Genomic DNA, 21,621 nt, shown 5'->3' with positions numbered 1-21,621 from the left:
ATGGAATTTTTTAAAGGTGACCATTTGTGTTTAGTCAGTACTTTTTTTTAGCTTTTTTAACTATTTATTAAAGCATTATAGGTTTGACAGTAATTAAGTTAACCAAATATTAAATAACTTTGTAAATTGTAAGAACAGCATATAAAAAAAAATAACTGTAAAGCTTGTTGAAAATCAAAGTTGATTTAAAAAAGTTATAAAAATATTTAAAGGTGACATCTATATTTAGTTGGTACTTGAAGTTAATATTTTTGCTTTTTTAACTATTTATTACAATATTGTAGATTTGACAGTATGTAAGCAAATAACTTTGTAATTTGTAAGAACAGTATCAAGTTTTAAGACGATCAGTGTTGATTTGAAATAGTTATGGAAATTTTTAAAGGTGACCATCTGTATTTAATCCGAACTGAAAATTATAGCTTTTTTTTACCTATTTCTTAAAACATTATAGGTTTGACAGCAATAAACCAAATTCCAAATAACTTTGTAATTTGTAAGAACAGTATATAATATAGAAAAAAGGCAAGTTTTATGACAATTAAAGTTGATTTGACAAAGTTGTGGATATTTTTAAAGGTGACCATCTGTATTTAATCCGAACTGAAAATTGAAGTTTTTTTTACTATTTCTTAAAACATGATAATAGATTTGACAGCAATAAACCAAATACCAAATTACTTTGACAGTATATAATTGGGATTATAGCTGTCAAGTTAAATGGAATTCCAAACTGATTTGAAAAAGTTATAAAATTAAAAAAAAATTACTATCTGAATTTTGTGCAAACTGAAAATTCAACCAGACAGGAATTTTATTGGGAGAGTTTTCATGATTATCATTTCCTTGCAAAGAAATATGTGGAACTATCCTTAACCTTGTGGCTGTGCAGTCGATTATACATAGTTTACAGTCAGAACTTTTTTTAATTTGATTTAATAAAAGAAAAGTCAATGTCCCATGCAGATCTTAGATGAAAAAAATCTTGGTCCCATTGAAATTTTGCTTTTAAAAAGTCCATGTCCCATGCTAATTTGCACCGGTCCCATGCCTTGAGAAATTTGACCGGTCTCTTTAAACTACATATTATTATTTCTCAAAAACATTGTTTTGTGTCCAATATCTAGAATTTAACAATAAAATATTGAGCGGACATTTTCAATGTTGCCTCTGCATATTGGGCATTTCCTGCCATGTTCTTGTATCTGTAGTCCACATACCAGACACAGGCTGTGGAAACATGGCTGTATGACGGCATCAATTTCCCGATCAGCACATATGATACATTTTCTCGCCGTATTAGGTAGTTGCATGGTTACCTGTTAAAATAAGATTAAAAATGATGTTAAGTGCCAGTCTATGAAGAATCAGGCAAATAATTCAAAAATTGAAACATGATGAAAAAAAAGTATACTATTTTATAGTAAATAACCTCCTGAGTTAGAAATGTTAAGTCTTTTGTTTGGAAGTGTCTGGTAATAATAATTAAATAAGTTATAAAATTGGTTAGAAGGACAGCAAATAAGTTGAAATTACAGAGTTATTTCCCCTTATCTGTTCATTTCTAATGCATTCAACCAAAATGTATCTTCTATTACCAAAACAGAATACAGAAACACATGTTATTTTTGTGTATAACTACATATGATAAGGTAAATAAAATAAACAGCTGTGCCTACAGTGCATGATACACCTGTATTGCGCATATAGAAATTGGAAAAGACAGCATTAATAATTTCCTTTAATTCACATTGTTTAAGTCCTGTAACTCCAAAACAAATAAATAATAAAAAATCAAAAGGGAGCTTCATTATATCAATCCCAACAGTAATGTAAAGTTTCAAGGAAATCAGGAAATTTAGAAACACTACAGAAAGTGTGAAAAATGGAAAAAATTGCCTGAATTCAAATTGTTAAAAATTCTAATTACTCTGAAACAACACGGCAATTGCTTTTTCTAAATCAAAAGGGAGCTTTCTTCTGTAATTCCTAATGTTGTGTTATTATAATGTGAGGAAATATAAGGTTAAAAGGAATTTGAGCTATAGTCCGATAAAGTCCCATTAATCCAAAACACATAATATGAAATTAAATGATGAACAACGGTATACCATAATATGTTCCGTCTAAGACAGGCCTATAAAAACACCAAGCAACATGCAATGATGCAGAACATACAAACATTGAATTTATTCTTGTGATTGTAACAAATACTTACTGTTGGTGTACCTGCATGAACAAGAATATTAGAGCTTGTCTGAGAAATAGGTGTGGATGTTGCACTGTGAGGTTACATGTGCTGTGAACTGTGGTGCAGAATTCAAAGAGTGGAACATGTTACTGTAGGCAGGGTAGATGAAAGTAGGTTTTCTGTAAACTGGGAACCAAGATCTGGCAATGATTCCTCAGAATCAGAAGTAATAGAAAAATCTAGACTTGTTATGTGCTGAGCCTATGGGAAAAGTGAAAGATACACAAATAAGTCGCTCCTTTATAAACATTTAAAAAAAAAAATGTTTGAAAACAAATATTCTTGATTTTTCTCTCAACAAATTATTTGTTTACCAAAAAATTTAATTTCCTGTAACTTATAAAAAAAAATGTAATTCAGTGGTTACTTGTTTTATGAAAGAAACATAGCCTGTTCACTCTTATTGTCATGATCATGATTCATTTGTTATATCTGTATACTTATAGCTTAGTTTACAGTCATAAAAATTGAGAGTTTTACACATATTTAGGATAATCATGCAGCACATCTTCTCTCAGATAGGAAAATCCAGTATAGCAGGAGTGATTGTGGATTAATTTGGTTTCATATTGTTTTCCATGGTTTCAGGGAAGATACTTGATAAAAAGTAGATAACAATATGCATTAACTTTCTTCTATATGTTTGTTATAAATTTCTTGAAATGAATTGAATGTGTTTATTGCTGTGCAGAAATTACTTTGAAACAGATGTTTTAAAAAACATGGTTTTATATATGAAAAAGATAGTGAAAATTGAAAATGATGAATACTTTTGGCCACACTAGTTATTTTTTGACAAATAGGAAGTTATATTCATCTTATTTACAGCAAACATTGCTTGCATAAAGTATACAAATGCCTATTGATTAAATGATTTTTTTTTCAATACCACTAGTTCAATTATTTAGATTGAGAAAAATGCAGCTGATTCATCAATATTTAAGCATAACTGCACAAGTTATGTAATTTTCTTGACATTAGTTTAACATCATTTTGTAACTGGAATATCTGAGCATACATTTCATTGATAAATTTATGGATATGTTCATGGATAGGATGTTTAGAATGTTATGATCAATGCAATATATTTTGTGTATCTCAAAAGTAGTGACAAGCCTTGAAATATTTAGATATCAAGTCAGTCCCTAATAAGATTTCTTAAATAAAAAGAAATCTGACATTTAAATCACTTAAGTTTGTAAATCATGATTAGCTTATCAATTTGCAATGAAAATTATGGCTCTTACTCTACCAGATGTCATGATATTCCCAAAATCATTTCGAAAATTTGGGAAATTGTTATAAGAGTGCACACGCTGAAATGTCTTGCCTTCTTTACTACTAATTGATATTATGTTGATAGTCCTAAATATATACTATCACATTAACTAAATATGATCCAAGAAATTGAGGTCAAGGTCAGATAAACCAAATTTGAAATACATATACACCCTACAATCATAGTCCATACACCAAATATGCTTGAAATATAGTTGAACTTTTTCACATCCAAGAAACAATTTTAACTTTACCAGGAAAACTTATCTTTGATCAATAAACCATGAAAATGAGGCCAAGGTCAGATGAACCCTGCAAGGCAGACATGTGCACCTTACAACACTTTACATGCTATAAATATAATTAACCTTTTGCATTTAGTATCTTAGAAACTAACATAACCAGAAAAATTTAAGATTGACCAAGGAACCATGAAATGAAGTCATGGTGAGATGATAATTGCCAGACACACATATAAACCTTACAATCATTCCATACACCAAATATAGTTGACCTATTGCCTATAGTATTAAAAAAACAGACACAAAAAAAACCAACTTAACATTGAGCAATGAACAATAAAATGAGGTCAAGGTCACATAAAATATGCCAGACTGACATGTACATTGTAAAATATTATTACACTACAAATAGTTGACATATTGCATACAGTATTTGAAAAAAATAACCAAAACACAAAAAATTAACTTTAACCACTGAACCATGAAATCAGGTCAAGGTCAGATGACAGTTGGTGGTAATCAATTTACCAAAATTAGTATACACCAACCTAAAGATGATGTGTATTGAGTTTGAAAGCAATCTCTTAAGTGGTTTCAGAAAAGAAGACCTTTAAAGTAAAGTTTACAACGGACAGAATCTGAAAGCAAATGATCATGCAACAGCTCACCCTGATCTTTATTCAGGTGAGCTACAAATAGATGTTTTTGGAATCAAGAAGTGAGCTCATAATAATTAAATTTTGTATTTACAATAACTAGTGTAGTAATCACATTGTCATAAATTTTCTGAAATGTGTCTATGACAATATTCTGCAGCAAATTAAAATTACAAATACTGCTATAAAACTGAACACTCGTTGATTATGGTTAAGTGATAATTCAATGTTGTATTCCTGTTAAAAAGATGGACAATTATATATTTTTTACCTTGATTTTTGTCAATAAGTAGATTCGTTTCTTTTGTGTCTGACAACTTTCAAAATATTGTTTTGCAGTGAACCCATCCCTACTGATTTCTCTCCCTGCACTATTACCAATCCTCAACTCCATTTCACTAATTCTGCCTTTAAAGTTTCTGCCATTTTTGAAAAAAATGTCTTGTAAACATTGAAGAGTTTCTTCGTAGTCTTTATTATATGCCAGGTTGATATCATGTGATGGAATCTGCTTATTTCGGGAGCTTCTTACTTGGTGATAAGATGAAGTGTTATAGGAATAATGCTGCCAACCGATACCTAGTTTAACTATATCTGGTTTTGGCAGTTTCTGTGCAGATGTTCCTGGTAAATTGGTCTGAAACAATATAGATAATACAACAGTTTGAAAAGTTAAATTATGAACATTGCACAGTTCGTACTGGTACCTACCGTCAACTTTTCCACCCAGAGCAACTGGTTACAGGAAAAGAAGATGCCGCCAATAATTACGCTACAGGACATTACACCATCAGGAAAGAAATTGTAGATTTAGTACAAGCAATCTGGCATACCATGAATTTAGCTTTATCAAATTTTAATCTCATACCAAAACAAACAGAGTAAAACTAGTCCATCTTATTCATACTGACAAAAGGTGCAGATACTTAGTTCAGATAAATACTAACTGACACTATTAAGAGATTTTTTACCTGCTTATGATGTGACATTACTACATATGGGATATAGGTTTTACATCTACTGGGGGGTAATCCGAAGTAAATTTGCTCTTATGTCACCTTTTAAGATAAACTGAACATTATTTTCAGGGCTGTTCAGGGCCATTCACTGTTAAATTCCAATTTGGCAGGTAGAAAAATTTTGTCCAACTTATCATTTTTGTTTTAATATCCAATCTTTCATCTGCTATGGATTTGGCGATAAAAGCCAAAAACCTAAACGAAAATGTCATTTCAAGAGGCACAACTCCTGAAGGGGTTGACAGATTGTTCTATTATAAAGCAGGGAAATAAATTTTTCCTTCAGATAATTTTGTGTTGATCATACATTTCATGTATCTTCCATAGATTTGGACATAAAAGCCAAAAGCCTCAAATAATGTGATTTCAAGAGCAATAACTCTTAAATGGGTTGTCTGATTTGTAGGAAAGATAGTGGGTTGATAGATTGTATCCTTCTGGTCATTTTTGCATTTCATAGCTTTCATCTTTCTTCTATGGTTTTCCAGATAATAGAAAAACACTTCAAACATTTGTCAAAATTTAAATTTTTAAAAGGGACAATAACTCAAACATTTAGTATACGATTTTTCTGAAAATTTCAAAGTAGACCGATCTTCAATTTCCAATCATTTTTACCTAGGCCAGATTTACTATATCCGATTCAGTTTTATTGAGCTATAAGCAAAAAACTTAATTTTACCTCAATGTTCTACTTTTAGCCCTTGTGACCAATTGTTTTTTTTTTTACAGAATTGAAATTAGGAAATTTTGCAAAGGATATGAAAAAGATCATCACTTTAAAGTTTCAAAACATTTGGCTCAGTGGTTATAGAGAATACTATTTTTTTTCTAATCTAAATGATGGCAAAAGCTCACACTGGCTTTTAGTCAAGTGAGCTAAAAAGCAGAAGAGTTAACAATATACTGTCCATTCTTACCTTACTCAGTATAAATGGAAAATATATAAGTCTAACAGAATTTTAGTACTTAAGCTTTGTTTTGTGTAAAGTAATGGTAAATGTTTATCTGGCAAATTTATACTTAGGCCACGGTTTTTTAATTTGTTGGTTTACGGATTTTCCCCATGAAAAAGTCGGGTCGGTCGGTCGGGAAAAAAAAGAAAAAAAAAATCTTTCAAGACAGAAAAAAAAATGCAAAATAAATATACATTTCACCATTCTAACAAAATGTTTTTTTATGCTATTTGTCATCATTTCAAATTTTAGTTCGATGAAATATTCTTGCTCAGCTGTCATAAATATCGCATGACATTGTCTAATGATTTGCCGTAAAAAAGGGGGGTGGGTGTTCACAGACAAAGACGAAATTAAATCGTCTTTTCATAAACAAGAAAAACAAATTCGCGTAGCTCTTAATCAATTCAGAAAACTTGGTGAGTAATGATCTTCAAAAACGAAAACTGATAAAGAAAAAAATGTAAAAAACGTCGTACGAAAATAAGTTTCAACACACGTGTCAAAAACGTAATAGACTCGTCCACGGAAAAAACGAGAATATCGGGTTTATAATCTAGTGTCATGCATTCCCGTTTTTTATCCAAATGGACGATATTTTTTTTTTATTATCCATGAAACAAGAAAATTCTAAATGACTTGTTGATATTCAGAACTTTTACTTCCAAGGTGCTTTCCACCTGTCCACATTTGGACAAGTCTATTTCTAAGAGATTATGCATCTTACAGACTGATGACAAATAAGGGAAACGAACTTATTGTGTAATGGGTTTTAAACACAGATTTCGTTCCGCAAAATTATTTGCGTAAACGACATTTCAAGGTCAGTTATAATTGATTTGTCTATTTTTAGAAACGTAAACTGGAAGTTTTATTTTTTCACAACAGAGAGTGTTATCAATTTTCTTAGTGATTCATGCATTTCATTTCATAAAAAAAGAATCATTTAATTATTTTTCAGGGATAATGTATTTGCTTGGGTCGGCGGGAATAAAAAAGCATGAAAAGTCAATTTTATTTTTATTCTAGGAATCGGCAAAATCGGGTCGGCGGATCCGTAAACCAACAAATTAAAAAATCCTGGCCTTAACAAGAGCTATCAGAATGACAGGTAAACCAGATTTTTTACATGTATTTGTGTCCTGGCAATTATCAATATCACAAGGACCAAAACTCCTAAATGGTAAAAGTTACAATCACCAATATCAAACTTGACCTCAATTTAGTCATCAGTAACAACATATTAAAATTAGATAAACATTGGTTGAACAGTTCAAGAGTTAATGCACACACACACAACAGGAAACGCCATTTTTTCAATATTTCAAGAACTGTAACTCGATCCTTAACGGTAAAAGCAAAATCGTCATAATTGAACTTTACCTCCATTATGTCAGTAACAACATATTAAAATTCAAAAGACTTGGTTGAACAGTTTATGAGTAAATGCACGGACAACATTTCACTGCAACCAGCCTTACCACATGCCTTACATCCCAAAATCAATAACGTTATTTTCCTCAAAAATCCGGATAAAAATGTGTATTAACATTTATGAAACATTCAATCAACAATCATGTAAAAAGAAGAAAGATTTTTTACAAAGGCATTATATTATTTATAATTTAAAGCAAGCCTACATTGTAACTGGAAAAACAAAATCTCACAAGAATCCTAAGTACTAAGCCTCACAACTCTACAAAAGTCAACTGATAAAATTTTTCTGGATATGCACATTAACATATCATGTCCGCATTAACTTCAAAGTTTCATGAAATTTTGTTATGTGGTTTCAGAGGAGTTGCACTTACAAATTGTTGCAGTTGTATATTTAGGCCAAAACTCTAAGTTCAAAGGGTCATAACTCATAGAAAACCAAGAGTGGACACAGATGAGTGTGGAAAGTATTATGCATTATGAGAGTACCCGGGTATTGCATAAAACTGTTAGTCAACTCACTAAGGATACTCCCCATGCCATTATTGCATATTTACTACACTATATTCAAGCTTGATACAGCTCTGAATTTGGATTGAGATTAAATAATTAATACATCATTGATTTCTGACACACAATGAATGTGTCACTACTATTAATGACTTTAAATAAAGGGAATATGCATACATTTACATATAGCTATATAAAACTGACAGAACATTTAAAATTAATAATGATTAGAGTAATCTATCTTTGCATATTTTAAGTAGTGTGTGGAAATAAATATAACTACATCTATATAAAGTAAGTTCAATTATCTCCCTTTAAATACATACCTGTCAACTCACCCGTTTTTTGCGGGTGACACCCGTTATTTTCACCTCTCACCCGGGAGTTTTTCTTTACCCGGCGGGTCCCGGGAATTTCTAACATTACCCGTTTCACCCGGATTTCTGACCGGAATTGTTTCCGGTATTTAGAAGTAATACGACCTTCGGTTTTATCGGTCTTTTTCAATGTAACCAAAAGTCAAAATGTAGGACTGTTTACCTGAGCTACGTAACGATATGAAGAGACAACACAGCTACAAGATGAGTTCAGTGACTATCAGTTGACCCCATTAGATGAACTTCCACTTTGCACTTCCCCTGAAACTGACATTGGTACATTTTGGGGAGAAATGTCCAAGTTGCATGACATTTTTCTTAACAAGCCAAGATTTTTTGTTTTGTCAAAACTTGCTAAAACATTACTGGTTTTGCCAAACAGCAATGCAGACAGTGAGAGGGCATTTTCTTTAGTAAAGAAAATAGCTACAGAGTTTAGGGCTGATCTTAATAAGGATACACTGTGTGCTCAGTCTTTCTTGTAAAATGAATACACATTTGCATTGCTATGAACTGAAACCAAGTGCAGTTCTTTTAAAGAATGCCAAGTCTGCTACTATGGAATATAACAATAGTCTGAAATAAACTTGTATACATGTTCTAACTGTTTCATATACATATTGACTATATAAATTATATGTAAACATATTTTTGTTCTTCAATTGAGCCCGCAAAATGTCGTACGCGTTATGACCTAAGATTTTTTTTCTCAATGCAGGTCATGACCTGACTTTTCATTTTCAGAGGTTGACAGGTATGTAAATACTTCAGACAAAGAAAATCTTCCTTTATGCATATTCTCTGGTCATGTATTCAACTGTGTAAAGTGTCATTAATATTGCTACAGCTATTTAGGAGGAGTTGTGCTTACAAGACCTATTGCCAAATACTGTGAAATTTAAACTAAGAAATCGCAATTATCTCCCTTGTAAACATCTGACAAGAAATATCTTCTTTCATGCACATCTTCAGGTTGTATACAACAACAGTGTAAAGTTATTTCAATATTGATAGATCTGTTAAGGAGTAGTTGCGCTTAAAAGACCTGTTGCCATTTATGGCTATATAAAAACAAAGTTAATTTAATTATCTCCCTTAAAACAATTTCGACCAGAAATTTTTTACTTTAAGCACATTGTTACATTGTGTACTACAACTGTGTAAAGTTTCATCAATATTGGTCCATCCGTTTAGGAAATATAGACAGACAGACAGACAGACAGACAGACAGACAGACAGACAGACAGACAGACAGATAGACAGGCAGATAGACAGACGGACAGGCAGAAGGGAGGACGGTTGTACAGAATTATTTCTATATACTCCACAAAACTTTGTTTTTTCTGTCGATATGTACACCTACATAGTATGTCCTTATTATATACAAAATTTCATAAAATTCGGTTGTGTGGTTTCATGAAAAGTTGCCATGACAAACTGTTGCAGTAGCTAGTATATTGAAGCCAATAAGTTCAAAGGGGCATAATCATAAAAAAAATGAATCATAATTTCCTGTCGATATGCACATCTACATAGTAAGTCCTTATTATTATCTACAAAGGTTCATGAAATTCTGTATTGTAGTTTCAGAAGAGTTACGATGACAATTACAGGACTGACAGACTGTAGTATATTGAGGTAAAAGGTTCAAGGGGGCATAACTCATAGAAATAAAATTTGATCATAATTTGCTGTCAATATGCACATCTACATAGTATGTCATTATTACAAGAACAGGACTGACAGACGGAAGTATATAGTAGAACTTACACATTTTCTTTTTGAAGCTCTGGCTTGTTCAATGAAACCCATTATTTTTGAGGTAGACACTGAAATAGAAACGAAATGGAGTTAAAAATGTGATTTAATTACAAATCACAATAACTAAGTATAACAGTTACTTTAGTTGGAGCATCTCTTCTTTTAATGAATAAATAAAATTCTGCGGATCATGGTGCACACTAATAATTTCAACCACATGCATCAGAATCACATGTTCTTTTAAATTTGGAGATGTGAGCTAAAAAGTATTCTCAAAATATATAGTGGCCAGTGTTCTCCCCAGGATTTTTGGATAGCGCTGTGGTAAGCGCGTGATTTTCGACAATTCTCAGTAACTTTGTCGCGGCGTGCGGTTGGTTTGTAATTGATTTGTTATGTGTTTTTCTTATATAATGCTATTGATGTTTTCTCTTGTAATGATGCCCTCATCATGCTCATGGAAGTTACCCCTTTGTTTGCTAATGTTATTGTCTGGATATAGACATGATAGAAGAAAAGTCTTTTTGTCTCCATTGTAAATACATATAATCCTCATATTGTCTGTCTATAAAACCCAAGGAGAAGTCTTTTCCATGGTGGGTCTATACCAGACTGCCTAGATGTGAAGATTTCTTATCACTAACAGGTGATGTTGCAGAACATGTAGGACCAACAATAAAGTCATTGTCAGCTTCTGTGAGAAAGTTTTCAATGACAAGATTGGTATTTTTTACATTTACTTTTATTAACATTTCTAGCAAAGTACAACTTTTCAATAAAAATGAGTATAGTATTTCAAAGGAAGAAATGAAATTGCCCTTTTAATAATATTCAAATCTTATCAAAGACTTGCTTAAAAAAAAGGCTAAAATATTCCAATTATGAATATGAAAGAAATCCTTTAAAAATATTTTAAAGAGATTTTTTTATTTCAAAGGTGAATTACCAATCAAATACATTATGTATGCCAATTGAAACAACTACCACCTTTAAAGGTTTTGTTTGATAATTTTATAAACATTTGAATACATGCCACCAGATAAGTTTGTCAAGATTTGACAATACTTCTTTTAGGTCTTTCCCTCCCAAATTATCTCCCTTACTGGCTGACATAACTTCCTGTTTACACCTGTGTCTTTTTTTTAGCATTAAATACTATTCCTTATCCAAGCCATCCTCTGTTTACATTAAATTTAAACCAATATTTAATTAAGATATATTGATGATTGGTTGACAAATATCGATATTTTATATATATTTACACAAAATTTTCGTTTTGTTTTATTCCCTTATCCATTTGTAAAAGAGCCATGCATGGTCAAGTAATCGTAAAATACCGCCTTATAATGAATCCCTTGATAACAGGGATGCTTCTTTCAAGCAATACAGGTTCGACAGTTCGGTTGTAAACGCAAAAAAAGTAATGATATAATCGTAGATGGTTCAAAAAATGGTCGAGACAACGTTGTCAGAGAAGGGGGTAAAACTTCCCTTATATAATTTAGAAATGAACTTTTCAGCACCCGAGACATGTATTATATGTCTCTGTTAGCACTGTCCATTCCTTTCATACGCTTCGGCATCTTTATAAAGCGAAAAAATGTAGCAGTGTTCTGTTAACCTTACGACGTTTAACTTGGCTTCACCCAAGCTGGACATCGAGAAAGTGAATTTCTCAAGTCTAGTATCAGCTTGGGGTTTGTTTTTCTAATCATATCCTCTTAATTGTTTTCAAAGGGTAAAATTCATTACTGTAGAATTGCTGATTAAACAGGTATTAGTTCGATTGGGTGATAATTAATACTTCAAAGACTAGCTCATTGAAGCCAATTTGATCGTTGTTAAAATCAGTGTTTGTTCAAAGTTCGTTAAACAAGTTTGTGAATGTCGTTGGGAAATGCGGTCAATTTATTTCTTCTCATTTCATTCATATATGCCTCTATATATTCATTAAATAGATGTCAATGTTGAAATCTTTGTTTATTTTGATCTCTCAACGACGCCATTTTGTAAAATTTATTAGACTGGTCCCGCGGAGTTACTTTAATACAACGGAAATAATTCTTTCAAAAATCGTTAACCAGTCAATCACGTGATCCGAAAAGAAAAATAAGCGGGAAATTTTTAAAAATACGAAAAAAAATATAGCGACGCGGTTGAACAGGATAGCGACGCGGTCAGTGCAATAGGACAGCGGGAAATTGAAATAGCGCTGAAAATCGCGGCGCTAAAACGGCCTGGGGAGAACACTGGTGGCTATTAAAATGACCATATTTGCAAAAAATGACATATTTTGTAAACCAAAAAGCAGCTCAAAATGGTCAATATTTTGACATTTTTAATTCAAATGCACTACAATTGGTTCTTTGTTGAAATATTTTAGGATTTTAAGAAACAAGAGGCTCTCAAGAGCCTGAGTCGCTCACCTGTAATTTTTTGCTTAAATATTTTATCATGATTATATTTGATGTTTATATCTTTATCTATAACAATATTCTAGACAATAACCAAAAACTGCATAATTTCCCTTAAACATGTTAAATCATTAACAAGCCACAAAAACTGCATTTGACCCTTATATTCTTTTTTTAGACATGGCAGCCATGTTTGTCGATGAGCAAAACTTCAGATATAGTTCATAAACTCAATAACCTAAGGAAAATTCAGTTAAAGTTTCAAAGTATTTAGCCAAGTTGTTTCAGAGCAGAAGATTTTTAAATGTTAGCAAACATGATGACAAAATTGTGTAAAATTCTCTTTAAAGGGCAATAACTCCTTAAGCGGGGGTATAAAAATATTTCACTAACCTTCCATGCCTGGTGCTGATGTGTCTTGCTCTCTACCACTGGATTCTACAATAAATTGAATGTTTCCCGTCAACTGTGTTTTAGGACAAAGATGTTCGTGTTTTGTTTTTTTATCTTTTTAGTTTCAAGAACTGTACCCAGGAGCTGGCAACTTCAGTAATGACATTTAACACATTTTCAGTTATGAACTGAGTTTCTCAATCAATCAGTACAAAGTTGCATTTTTAATGCTTAAAATAAATATTAATTAAAATTTTGTCTGCTTAGACTCCCACAAAGTCAGTATGTACCTCTCTGTTCCTTTAATTGTTATTTGGTTTTAGAGAATAAACTTATCCACTCTATCTTATTATCTATATATATATATATATCTGTGTGGTGACACAGTTGACAATCACAACATTCTCACAGCTCAATTAAGTCTGACAGATTATTGGTGCAACACATCTGTTGAAGTTATGAAATATGGACAAGCTTTAATTGTAGCATAAGGATAAAACAGTTTTTTAAACATATACCTGTATATGCAGGGGTCTTTAACGTATTATATCGTCCAACATTAATGTCATGCTGCCCCCCCCCCCCCAAAAAAAAATAAAGATTATGAGAAAGTGTCAAATTGATGCTATGAAAACGTCACGCAAGTGCAGACGGCATTTGACAGTTTTTAGTGTTTGATTTAACATTGCTAATTTCTGTCAGTTTCATTAGAATGGAGATAACAATATTGTATTTTAATGCTCGACGGCATCAATTGGGGATGTCTCTGCTAACATGTTGCCAGTAAACTCCCAATCCCAATTGATGCTGTCAGAGCTTTTAAACATCTTATAATTCTCTGTAAGAATCACCCAAATATGAAAAATGTTGGCCACATTTTTTTTTTCATTATTATACTTTTTGGGTTCAAATTAAAGTATTCAACCATAAATAAGGTCATGAATCTGACCAAAATTTTCATCCCTGTGGTCTCGTTGCCATGGTAACAAGACTTTCCTTGGTTTCAAAGGTATTTTTGCATATATTCTAGTAATTGACCTATTTGAGGAATAAAATCAGACAATTAAAACAAACAAGAAATTCCTCGACAGAAGTTGGGTTGTGGATAATATTGGTGTAATATATCCTTAAAACCATATTTGATAAAATTTTCTGTCTAATTATAAGATTTAAGGCCCGTTCTCTATATTTTTCTAACTGAAGAAATAGTTGAATTTTGATAATTTTGATAATTTTGAATATGGGATTAACTGCAAATGCAGAATTCCCCTCAAATATCATTATGAAAAATGAAGAAAAGGTTGTTTTCTTATCAAATTCACCAAAACATTTTTTTGGGTAAATACCCCTGAAACTAACTACATGGTGCTTATTAATAACGCCCTACAGGCAAAAACAATCCTTTCTGTCCTGTCAATTTATGCCAAAGCTGACCGAACAAAGAAAAAATGGCAACATAATGTATTTTGGGCTTTTTTTTAAGATGGCAGTGCCTACTATCACATAGTAAAAATCCCCATTTAGCCAAGTTGTCTTTTATTTTGGTTATTTTTGGGGTAAAAGTCTGGTTTTTCACCCAAAATCGCTGAAAACCGGAAATTTATGAAATTCCTCTAAGTTTAATTGCAACATAATGTTTTTTTGGCTCATTTTACAGCTGAAATTGCCCACTATCATATATATACTAAAATTGCTACACTAATCTTGGTAGTCATTTTTTGTTATTTTGGAGGTAAAAGTATATTTTTTAACCAAAATTGCTTAAAACTTGAAATTTTTTAAATACCCCAAAGTTTAATTGTAACATAGGGTATTTGGGGCTCATTTTTAAGCTGGATATACCAGGTTACCCCCTATCACATTCTTAAAAACGCAATCAATACCTATTAGAATTGATTACAAATTTTATGTTTACAAATAACGGTAATAAACTAAAAATCTGAAAATGGACATTAATGAAAACCCTCGACATTTAATCGCAACATAAATGCAGTAATTTAGTTTCATTCTTCTTATCTGATCGAAGTTTTAGACCTTCACCTTTGATCCACAGAGTTGTACATACATTAAAAAACATTTTCTAGTGGAAATAAATATATATGCAATGTATAAAATTTGTAATTATACGTGTGGACATGATGTGTTATGGACATAGGCAAGGATGGACATACTGGTCTTTTAAGGGCGACCATTGGCCCGCCTGCCCTTTAAAATTTAGCAATATATCATTGTCTTAGGCCAGAGTCCCATACTAATGCAACAATTAAACCATTAATTCATTAATGTTAGTAGCATGAAGTAATATTTGGTGAATTACAGATCTCTGTGAAACAGTGTGTTAATAATAACATCATGTTTGTGTGAAAAAGGGGGGTTGTGATACATTTTTTAGCAATATTTTTCTAAATAAATGTGTAAATAAAAGGTGATTCCAAATGAAGTTAAAGTCCTTTATGGTTTACATTTCTGCAAAAAAATATTTAAGGGTCAAAACATGCCCATTTTCGGCCAAATTAAACTTATCGGTTTAGACCTGACTTTGTGTCATGTATACTTAGTTAAGATTTCACAAATATCAAAGTATCTGTATGTTTTATTACGAATAATACCATGTTGTTCATCACTGATTATCTGTTTTTAACCTTAATTGCAATTAAAAAATAGTTTGACCATATTTAGAATATCAGTTTTGAGTAAAAATTTTTAGCTGGTTGCTAAGGTAAAATTTGTCCCTAGCAACAACAAAGAAATCATGATAGAATCAAATTTTCTTCTTTATTTCTAGTGATAACACAACTATATTGCATGGAAAAATACATTTTCAAGTTTTCTCAATTTTTTTTGGTGGCCACCTGTTGGTTGATTCTTATAGAGAATTGATGTTAAAATACAATACAATAATGTTATCCCCTAAGTCTATAAACAATGCTAAGGACATTTGTTTATGGTCGTACAAAATAAAGAATTGGATGCTTTTAGTGTTTGTTCATCTTTACAACAACTCCATGCTATAATTAAGCACATTGGAAGCAATTATAACATCCATTTTGAACCTTTTAACCATCTTGATGCAAATTTACAACAAAACTTAAAAATCATACCAAACTGCTTGTTCCATGTTTCACCCTCGTTCAAAATCATGAGGATTGTGTTTGGTGTGAGAGTTGAAAAAAATTCGTCATCTATTTCCACACCATCTTCATTTAGAACAAATGTTATATGGTTGCCCTCTGCAATAGTAAACTTTTCCTTACCTAAAAAGAAATGACTTTATTCATATAAATGTGATTATATTAATGTAAATTACAGCAAATGATCCCAATTCCAAAAATTAAACAAATGACATGCTCATTTAATATTTAGTAATTTAATTTTGACAGACTGCTACAGGACCTGTGTTGCTCCTACCAATTTACTTACTTCATGAACAATCTTTATCCTAGATGGATTTTGATAATTGTTTCATTAGAATTTAAGACAATCTTTATATATATTGTGTCCTTTTTCTTTCTAACAGAGTTGTAAAAAATGGAAGAATGTGTCCATTGGCCACAGATGCCCCCACATGTAAATATATTTGTTTTTGTTTTTTTTTATGTTTATAAAGAGGCATAACTAACCAACCAGTAAATTTGACACTGACATATTTGGAACTTTATCTGTGTGTTTATCTGTGTGTTATGATAATGAGTATTGTGTATAAGTTTCATAATATTTGATTGAAGCAAACTTAAGTTAGAGATCGGAAACTTAAAAGTTATAGCTATTTTTATGTTTATAAGTGGGTATAACCCAAGAACGATAGAAGTGGCACTACTTGATCTGTGTATTATGGTAATAAGCATTGTATGTAAGTTTCATAATATTTGGTTGAGGCAAACTACAGAACGTTAGAGATTGGAAACCACAGATTTAGCAATTTTTATGTTAAAAAGGGGCATAACTCAGTAACAGTTAAAGTGACACTCTCCAATTTCGAACCTGATCTGTGTTTAATGGTAATAAGCATTGTGTACTTTTTCACATCAGGACAATAAAAGATTTTGAGTAGGCAGCTATTTTCTAGCTAGGTAGCCTCACTAGTAGGGTAGGGCATTTTTACATTTAGGTATTTTTAATGGACTCAGAGGTTTCACAAAAGAAGAATTCTTTAAAGGAAAATTTGCAACAGATGAGACAGTTGGACAGAGGACAAAGTTGATGGCAATACATCACCCTGGATGTCCAGCTTCTTGTTTTGTTTATTATTACTATTCAAATTCAAACCATAGCAGTATAAACTTACATTTATTGACCATATCTGCAAATGAAGAGGCAAATACACCTTTTCTTATCCTCCTGTCATGCGTAAAAATCTTTAACGGTATTTTTGTCTTCTCTGTGTCCTTAAAAAAATGTAATCAAACTCAGGTATACTTTATGTATGGACTTCTATGTATAGAAACGTGATTTTTGTATGATAATATAGTCTTTAGTCAACTTTGAGTATGGATAAATGCGATTCAGAGAAGATCCAAGATCTTTGAAATAGTTTACGACGACGGACAACGGATGACAGACGACGCCAAGTGATGGCATAAGCTCACATGGCCTTTTAGGCTAGGTGAGCTAAAAATGCATTTAAAAAGTTTTTATTACTTTTAAACACAGGGATACAACTTTTCAAGCTTTTTTACTAAGTTGAAAATGAGTTCAAAGTAATTTGATAAAATGCTTAAAAGTATGTAGGCTTCATATTAGAAGTTCTTTATAAAAGGCAAAATTAGAAAAATTAAAATATCTAGCAAATTCTACCTTCAAACACTATTTAAGGGGACGACCATGTTGAGGGCCAGGAGGATTTTGAATAATAAATAACTTGTCCTGAAAAAAGCTGAAAATAACTAGATATCAGTGAGATGGCCATTGGGAGCCATCACTGTGGGCCCGCTGTCAATAACAGACACAATCTTTACCATAGGACATGGGATTCCCAACTGTAAGTGTTTTACCTTGACCTTTGACCTACAAAATTGTTGCTTAATAAACATGTCAAGTACAAACTTATCCTAATGGTTCTCAAGGTATGGAGCGGACAGGATCTTTCCCATAGGTCATGGGGTTCCATAATAAAATCTAAATTTTTGACCTTGACCGTTGACCTACAAATTTGAACAAACATTATGACACAACTCTTGTGTTGGTTAATATACATGTTAAGTATAAACTTTGAAATCATAATGGTTCTCAAGATATGGAGCGGACAGGATCTTTCCCATAGGACATGGGGTTATATACCAAAACCTAAGTATTTGACCTTGACCTTTGACCTACACAGTTGAACATACATTATGACACACTCTCTGGTATTGGTCAATATACATGTGAAGTATAATTTTGAAATCATAACAGTTCTTGAGATATGGAGCGGACAGGATCTTTCCCATAGGACATGGGGTTCTATACTAAAACCTAAGTTTTTGTCCTTGACCTTTGACCTACAAAGTTGAACATACATTATGACACACCCTCTGGTGTTGGTCAATATAAATGTGAAGTATAAACTTTGAAAAAATAACGGTTTTCAAGATATGGAGCGGACAAGATTTTGTTATGGACGGACGGACGGACGGACGGACGGACGGTACGACGGACAGACGGACTGATCACTATAGGGCGACCCGCCTTTGGCGGGGCCCTAATAACTTGAGCCCAATTGTCAGGAAAAAAATAATCTGGCATGACAAGAGGGGAATTAGTTTTAAATGAGGTTGAAAATAAATGGTCGTGTGCACAAAAAATAAACCACCACGCAAAAAGTGAAAATAAAAAACTCATCCCAAAAAATTCTTGAGACCCCCTACCTCCCTCTTACAGTACAACCCAGAGTACAACCTGGAACAAACTCTTAGTATATGGTCAACATCTGCTATAGTCGCATCAAATGGTGACCATTTATTTGAGGGGTCATAAAACCTGGGATGTTGGCCATTTATTGGGGTCATAAACCATGGACTGGTGGTCAAGCTAATCAGTTTCATTATTTTTTATCTATTTATTTAAAAAGGTGTGTAAATGTTATCCTGCATCAGTACTTTACCTGTACAGGTGAATTGTTTTTTTTTTCCATTGAAGTTGTCTACATGTGTATAAGTTTTGTTTAAAGATTGAAATAGAATTTTTGTATTTCTTCATTTCAAAAGGTTGGAAATCATCTACATGTAAAGGCCACAATGTATTATTATTTATTCTCTTTACATGTGATTCTTTTTTTCTTATTCTGTATTTTTTGGGATGCAAATAACTTCCCTCTCTCAAGCAGTTTCAAGTGTTTATATTGCAGAAAATTCAGTTCAATCTTTATCACAATGCTTAAATGATAAAGAGCTATAATTATTCAGTTTAAGATAATTTTTCCCTTTACAAAAGAATACAAAGTTGAACAACATCTTATTTATTAATAAAATCAAAAAGAAATTTAAATAAAATAAGTTTTGTAAGAAAAAGCAGACAAAATATCTCAAAATAAAGTTGTGACTTTTTTTCCTCTGACTTTTTATCCCTGATTTTTCTGTGATTTTTTTCCTTACATTCGTTTTTTCCCAATTTCAGTGTATGCTACATAAGAATGGGTACAGTTTTTAATGGCAAAAATGGCACACTCCTACCAAATAAAATCGAAGTTACCCCCCGTGGCCCCCAAAGACAGAAATCATACTACTATATATATATATATATATAAATAAATTTGGTGTATTTACTGTCTTCTGATTGGTTAAAATTATTAGTTTTATTTTCAATGTTGTCAATTTTTATGGCGACACGCCCACTCTGACGTTGTATATTCATACGCCAACTTGTGTGTACGTTGTTATTGTTTTAATATAATTAATATAAAAAGTTCTTTGAGCCTTATTTTTGATAGAAATTTATTTATAATGAATGGCAATAATTTATTTTGATTTTATTGAACCATAAAACTAATTTTTGACACTTCACATTTTACATAATCCGCTTCGCGGATTATTCAATGTGAAGAGTCAAAAATTAGTTTTATGGTTCAATAAATTCAAAATAAATAATAGCCATTCATTAAATATTCTTTTGTGCGCCCTCCTTCACAAAACAAAATATTCGGATATTCAATTTATATACATATGTTATTTATAATTTTGTTATTTTTATAGTAACTAAAATATACCTGATTATACATATCTACTGTAGCGCATTTGATGGAACTCACAGAGGAATATTCGGTGAAAGGGGAATGAAACGATCTGTATTGACTGTCCCCAGGTACGATCATCCACATGATCCATATCATAGGGGCCGGTAACATACTGTTTGAAAAAAAAATTACACTGATATGTAATAATATACAATTATGGCCTTCATCAAAAGTTTTAATATCCAAAATTATTAAATCGAGAAAAGAGTTATTTTCCTCGAGGTCCGTAGGACCGAGGGAAAATAATCTTTTTCGAGATTTAATAATTTTGGATATTAACTTTTATAAAGGCCATAACTGTATTATTATACTGAACTGAACGTTAAGTTGTTATTTGAAAGACGTCGTGCAAATTGCCACCAAATGAGTTATTTTGCCTACGCGCTCATTCCCACACAGTTATTTTGCATACGCGCAGTTGCCCGCGGGAAATATGGGGTTATTTTGACAACGTGCATATTCCCTAACAGTTATTCTGCCTATGCGTAGTTACCCGCGGGAAAGAGGGGTTATTTGTGAAGGTTATTTTATTATAGTGGTTACTATAGTAAAGTATAATAATACGTATTATTACATATCAGTGTAAACATTTTTTCTTCAAAACAGTATGTTACCGGCCCCTGTGATCCAGACATGTATATATGGCGGCACAGGCACTTGTCTCAGAAAACGAATCCTATATTATGTAGGGTTATTGTATGAATATTGGGGAATTGTCCGGAGTAGAATTCAATATTATTGCACGAGCTTGTGAGTGTACAAGGGACAATATTCCCCAATAGTCTTTTTGTTGTTGGGATGACCCGTACACAGAAGTTCCAAGTGCAGCATGGAAATTCCAAATGTAACATTCGGAAATTTGTATACGGAAGTTACGAATTGAAACTTGGAGTATTGGAACTATTTTCCAATCAACATTCGTAAAATTACAAAATGACTTCCAAGTCGTTTCCAGTAAACCTCCGAATGGCTTCCAAGTTAACTTCCAAGTTGTTTCCGAGTGCATTTCCAAGTTGTTTCCAAGTAATTTCCAAATTGATACCAAGTCATTTCCAAGTGAATCTATACAGATTCCAAATCACTTCAAAGCATTAAGATTTTAATATCCGAATCACTTCCA

General features: G+C 32.0%; 2 protein-coding genes across 2 annotated transcripts in view; one reads left to right on the top strand and one right to left on the bottom strand.

Moving 5' to 3' along the window:
- The window catches only part of LOC143071015 (uncharacterized), an 87,912-nt gene that overhangs the window by 37,779 nt on the left and 28,512 nt on the right, over positions 1–21,621 (top strand). The gene's annotated exons all lie outside the window — the stretch shown is intronic.
- On the bottom strand, positions 4–20,973 carry LOC143071006 (uncharacterized). Its single transcript, XM_076245098.1, has 7 exons — positions 20,475–20,973; positions 17,580–17,679; positions 16,396–16,548; positions 13,295–13,339; positions 10,497–10,555; positions 4,699–5,064; positions 4–1,319 (listed from the first exon to the last, which is right to left on the bottom strand). The coding sequence occupies exons 1-7, from the start codon at positions 20,610–20,612 to the stop codon at positions 1,131–1,133; spliced, it is 1,050 nt and encodes a 349-aa protein (XP_076101213.1). The 5' UTR covers positions 20,613–20,973; the 3' UTR covers positions 4–1,130.

Source organism: Mytilus galloprovincialis, chromosome 1, assembly GCF_965363235.1.
Source record: "Mytilus galloprovincialis chromosome 1, xbMytGall1.hap1.1, whole genome shotgun sequence".
Taxonomy (NCBI): domain Eukaryota; kingdom Metazoa; phylum Mollusca; class Bivalvia; order Mytilida; family Mytilidae; genus Mytilus; species Mytilus galloprovincialis.
The sequence above is the reverse complement of the archived record's forward strand: the minus strand, read 5'-3'. Positions and strand labels throughout refer to the sequence as shown.